Source organism: Rhinatrema bivittatum, chromosome 3 (assembly GCF_901001135.1).
Source record: "Rhinatrema bivittatum chromosome 3, aRhiBiv1.1, whole genome shotgun sequence".
NCBI classification, from domain to species: Eukaryota; Metazoa; Chordata; class Amphibia; order Gymnophiona; family Rhinatrematidae; genus Rhinatrema; species Rhinatrema bivittatum.
In genome coordinates this window covers 222,839,547-222,845,546 of record NC_042617.1, presented here as the reverse complement: position 1 = coordinate 222,845,546, position 6,000 = coordinate 222,839,547, and the positions used below count along the sequence as shown (strand labels likewise).

The 6,000-nt window shown below is 45.8% G+C and overlaps 1 protein-coding gene across 6 annotated transcripts in view; it reads left to right on the top strand.

Annotated features, from left to right (window-relative positions):
• Positions 1-3,419: 3,419 nt before the first annotated feature.
• Positions 3,420-6,000, top strand: part of EGLN1 (egl-9 family hypoxia inducible factor 1) — a 559,025-nt gene continuing 556,444 nt past the window's right edge. For all 6 annotated transcript variants that reach the window (XR_003855482.1, XM_029594248.1, XM_029594250.1 and 3 more), the window contains exon 1: positions 3,420-4,567. Coding sequence is in view for 5 of the 6 variants with exons in the window: in XM_029594248.1 (XP_029450108.1) it covers positions 3,731-4,567 (837 nt within the window). In the remaining variant the exon portion in view is untranslated. The remainder of the gene's footprint in view (positions 4,568-6,000) is intronic.

The following is a 6,000-nucleotide window of genomic DNA, read 5'->3' as shown; positions in this document are numbered from 1 at the left end:
GCACCACCAACCCATGGGCTCCCAGACCATAGTCTTGATACCCCCGGGTAATACATGCCATAAGACTGCCCATATCCAAGGCCTCTTTCCCCTACAGCTCCCAAAGGCATCTGTGTCACCCACTCACGCCGACCAGGACTCCCCCAATACCCATCATCCCCATTCCTCCAGAAAAACCATAACCAGCACTGACCGGCACAACCCCCATAGGCCTCATCATTTCAGGCCATGTTCCAGATACTGCCCCCTCCCAAGCCCAACTGCACATCATAAACAACAAAAAACCCCTGCTGCAGCAATCCAACAGTGGTCTCAGCACCAAACGAACCCCTCACTGCCAAACCAAATTCACCCACTACTCCCCCTGAGCCACCCAACCCTCTTGAGACACCTTCGGGCATTCCAGCCACTCCCTAGGAGCCGCCGCAGTCGCATCACTCTCAACCTTTGCATCTTCTGGTACCAAACTCCTGACACGATAGAAGGCACCTGCCTTCCACTGACATAACTCCCACCCCACAATTTCGAGACCCCTGTCTTTATTGCTCCAGCCTGTGTGTCTGCCGCAGACCCATCATGCTCAGTCACTCCACCATGCCCTGATAATCACACTGCAGCACTGAAAACTGACCTCTTCTTCCCCCCACCTCATTTACCACCCGCTCTAGAACAATTTGCGATTACCCACCCCCATCGGGACCTTAGTCCTGGCTCAACCGCATGCATTGACACCTTCCAACTCCACCCCCAATGACCAACGCACACCGCTGCAATAACACCGCTCATCCTCGTGACAGAAACTCAAACTTTTTGTGCAGGTTGGGCTACATCTTCAACCAACCCAGTCATGCACCCTAGCATTGCCTTCCCATGTGTGCCTTTCTTTTCTCACCATGGTCTGTGTTATCTGAAGCAGAGTGATGATGAGCAGGTAGAGCAGCAAATCAGAGGTGCAAAGGTAGGGGCAGAGCAGGTGCCCAATGCTAGAGTGTGGGAAGTGCGTACTGGAGGAACTGTTCCACCATGTGATTCCACAGCCACCATGCTGCCTGCTGACCTCTTTCACCTTGTGACTGAGTTGTGGTGAAAGCCAGCCATCCACCCCATCTCATGTTGGTTACAGACTGCATCCCAAATTTGTCACCACCATTTAACTCCTTCCCCCACCCTGAACCTACCAAAAACCACTGAATTTCCTCCTTTGCCCCAGCATGTTTGCTGCCTGGGAATTGGAAACAGAAACTGACAGCCAACCACAGGGAGAGACTAGGGAGAAACTTTTTTTTTTTTGCCTGACAACTAAGGGTTAACCTATTAGGGAGAGAAAGACAGTAGCACTGTGGCATAGAAAGAAAAAAAGGGAGGATGAGGGACAAGGAGGGGGGTTAATAGCTTACAGAGATACAGTAAAAGTCGCGGGAGAGCGGGCGAACGCATAGGCCACGCTCCTGTATGCGCGATTCTGTATTCAAATAAGGGCCCGCGTCAAAAAGAGGCGCTAGGGACACTAGTGCGTCCCTAGCACCTCTTTTTGGACAGGAGCGGCGGCTGTCAGCGGGTTTGACAGCGGTCGCTCAATTTTGCCGGTGTCGGTTCTCAAACCCGCTGACAGCCACGGGTTCGGAAACCGGACGCCGGCAAAATTGAGTGTCCGGTTTTCGAGCTGCGGGCCGATTTCACTTTTTTTTTTTTTTTTTAACTTTCGGGATCTCTGACTTAATATCGCCATGATATCGCCATGATATTAAGTCAGAGGGTGCACAGAAAAGCAGTTTTTACTGCTTTTCTGTGCAGCAGTGACCAGCACAACCCCCATAGGCCTGGTACCTTCTGGTTTTTACTGCTTTTCCGTGCACTTCCTGGTGCCTGGAGAAATTAACGCCTATCATTGGGTAGGCGCTAATTTCTGAAAGTAAAATGTGCGGCTTGGCTGCACATTTTGCTTTCTGAATCATGCGGGAATACTTAACAGGGCCATCAACATGCATTTGCATGTTGCGGGCGCTATTAGGTTCGGGGGGGTTGGACGTGCGTTTTCGACGCACTATTACCCCTTACTGAATAAGGGGTAAAGCTAGCGCATCGAAAACGCGCGTCCAATTGTGGGTTAACTGTATCGGCCTGAAAGAGAGAGAGGGTGGGTGGAAAGCAAAGTAAGGAGGGGGGGGGGGGAGGAATGGAAAGCGTATGGGATGAGAGGTTGAGAAGCAGAGAGGGGTGGGAGAGGAAAAGGAAATATGGAATGAGAGGATGGGATAAAAGGTGGAAGGCAGAGAGTGGGGTGGGGGTAGAAAAATGAGAATAGAGGAAGGGGTGAAAAGCAGAGACATGAGAGAGAGGTTAAGGAGAAGATAGGGAAGGAATTTTGGGAGACAGCTAAATTAACACATTTTACACCTATTAGGGTATTTTCAAAGTGGTCAGGAAGAACAAAATTCTTGGGTACTATTTAGGAATGGGCCGCCCTTCTACCAGTACCTGTGTTTCTAGAAACAAAATCGATGGGCAAAAGCTTTGTAAAACCAATGTGGACCTCCTGGGCGCTTCACGAAACCTTTTTTCTCTCCCCGTACTACTACCGATTCCAACGGCGGATGAAACAAAAACACCCCCGCTTTTCGCTCACTGAAGGGGTGGCGTGGTTTAAAACTAGAGTTTAGCAGGCCCTTCACTTCCGGAGGCGGAAAGAGAAAGCCTCACAATTCACCCCTAAACAAATAACTCTTGAGGGGAATTTAATCTTCTCCTGAGAATATATAGCCCTAGTTCTCAACGGCTGCTCCGTAATTATTTTGGAGTGCTTTACCGACATTAAACAGCTGGGAGAAATCGCAGCTAAATTAAGTAGCTTGCCTCCTTGCTCCTCAACCATTGATCGTACTGTAGACCACCCCTTCTAATTCCCGGGAGAAAAAAAACCCCTAAAATACCGGGGGTTCTATTCTTCTTTCTAGTAAACCAGTATTATTTTTCATTCTGTAGTGATTTTGGAGGTAGCGTGCTAAACTAAAAATAAAGAGAATAGAACAAATGGCACATTTATAAGAGGGCGGAGGTCATATCTTTACAATACATAGAAAGCAAAGTAGGTGTTTTTCCCTCCTCTTCCCTTTTTACGGAATGAAGTGAAGGGATACACTGTAAAGATATTTCAGATCTTCACAGTGGGAAAAAGACTAAAATCAAATCGAACACATCTACCTGAACAAATAAGTTTATTATTGCATTGAGGAGCGGCCTTCACAGAAGACAATCTGAATGGCACTGAAGCGCGACCTTTCAGATATATCACATCTGGCAGCACTAACTTTAGCGACGTATATGTGCAGAGTAGTGAAGCTAGTATCCGCAGGTCAGCGTACGTATAGACGCAGGCGCGCACGCCGGGAGCTAGACTTAGAGAGTTGTGCGCCGTTGTCGATTACAATGTTGAATCGGAAGTAAAAGAGAAAGCGGATATAGTTAGTCCTTTAGCAGCTTGCCTGTTTTTTTTTTTTCTCCTAGCTAAAATGATTCGTACTTTAGTGGCAGACCGCTGGATTCAGGTTGTGAAGTCGTAACAGCAGGAAAAAGCATGCCGGTTTTCTGATAAACTCTACCTCTACTGGTTTTTTGTTGCGGGGAGGTGAACGTGAGGCTGTGCGTCCGTAATAACACTGTCTGCGGTCCCCTTCTTCCCGTTCCACAGTAGGCGACCTAAGTGCAGACGGTAACCGGCGTTGGTGCCTTTATGGCAGGTGACAGTATAGAGCGGGACCGACAATACTGCGAGCTCTGCGGCAAGATGGAAAACTTACTAAGGTGCGGCCGCTGCCGGAGTTCCTTCTACTGCTGCAAAGAGCACCAGCGACAGGATTGGAAGAAGCACAAGCTTGTCTGTCATGGAGTTGAGCCAGGGCTTCGGTCCCCAGACAAAAATGAGGCGAAAAAAACGTCTCTTCATGCGGCCGGGACGAATTCCGATGTGGCAGAGCCGAAAACCCGCGGGGGAACGGTGGTAGGCAGCCCTGTTGTTTGTTCCAGTTTCTCCACTATAGCTAACAACCTTCATAGAACTGTTGCGATCCTACAGGAGCCCGACAGCCCCACTGACAAAAGAGAAGATGTGTTGTCCTCGCCACCTGGGATCCGCGAGAATGATGACAGCTCTGAGACGGGTTTGTGCCTGTCGACCAACAAGCAGCCAGAGGGTGATGGTAATGGAGGTGGCGGGAGCAGGCCGAATGGACAGACTAAAGCTCTACCCCAGAAATTAGCTCAGGAGTACATCAGCCCTTGCATGAACAAGCATGGCATTTGTGTTGTTGATGACTTTCTAGGTAAAGAGATCGGAGAGAAAGTTGTTGAAGAAGTGAAAGTGCTTCATGACTCTGGCAGGTTTACCGACGGGCAGCTGGTTAGCCAGAAAAGCGACTCCTCTAAGGATATTAGAGGGGACAAAATCACTTGGGTGGAAGGCAAGGAGATTGGTTGCGAAACCATCGGTTTGTTAATGAGCAGTATGGATGACCTCATAAGATACTGCAATGGCAAGTTAGGTAACTTCAGGATTAATGGGAGAACAAAAGTAAGTGCTACTCTTCTTGGTACTTTGCACTCTCACCTTTGGTGTAACTTTCTCTGGACAGTTTTGATAAAATGATTCATCCAGTAATGCATTTATGCATTATTTTATAACATAACTTTACTACATTTAACCCTTCTACCTATATTGTTTTTCTGGGAAAGTCACAACTTTTGTTCAGTTTTCCTTTTGTGTTTCTTGCCTTAATAGATAAATGTTTTTTTGTATGTTGGGTCAAAATTGGACTAATTAATTAAAACACCTTTATGTTTCTGACCTTAGATGGTGCAGTAAGTAGTACTTGATTAGTGTGCCATGGTAGTATTTTGTATAAGTAGGCAAATTCCCACAATCATTTCTGATGACATGTGTGAGCAATAAAACAGTAGTGCATGGATGATATAAAGATATGATGCAAAATGAACTCAGGGTATTTTGTTGAGCTTTTCTGAAAAATCCACAAATGGATTCTATTTTATAGTAGACTAAATGGACAAAGTGCACTTCTTTGAAGTTTTTAGTGTGGGAGTCATAAGTAGAGAGAGAAGTACTATTTTTAGATTAAAAATATTTCATTAGATTTGAATGGTAAGAAACAAAATATCAGATCTTGGTGATTTGCTAATAAAACATAAGCTCTGATATATTTGGAATAAAGGTTAGAGAGCACTAATGTATATGCATTAAAATAAAACTAGTGTTTATCCTACAAAATAGTTTAACAGTATGTGTAAATAGGTTCAGGCATGAGGAATTTCTGAGATGTGTTGCAGTAGCAGAAAAATGTTGCCTCATTTAAAGTTAAGGCTTTGTTTTTGTGAGAATTTCTCATTAGAAGGTAATGCAGATGAGGTACCAGAAATGATCTTAACTAACAGGATGGATGACTGGTATTTTACTATATGTACAATTGTATGCAAACGTTTAGGCACACCAGATCAAATTGTGTTTCAATGGTGCAAGGAAGAGAGATTCAGTTTTGCAAGGAACTGGAGAACCTTTTGGGGAAGGGTGAGTCTTTTCTGAGGGGACGGGCTCCACATTAACTAGGGTGGAACCAGGCTGCTGGCGCTAACCTTTTTAAAAAGGAGGTAGAGCAGCTTTTAAATTAGAACAAAGGGAAAAACCTAAGTTGCTCAGCAGCGCATGATTCGGAGGGAGGTATCTTTGAAGGATATTAATGAAGCAGGGGAGAGAGGGCATCCCAACAGAGATGTTCTAATAAAAGCAAAAATAGTCCATGTGCCTAGGCATTAGAGTGGATATCACATTGAAATCATCAGTTCAGTGTGCTGCAGCAGTCAAAAAAGCAAACAATGTTGGGAGTTATTAGAAAGGGAATGGTGAATAAAATGGAAAATGTCATAATGCCTCTGTATCGCTCCAGGTGAGACCGCACCTTGAATACCGTGTACAGTTCTGGTTCCTGCATCTCA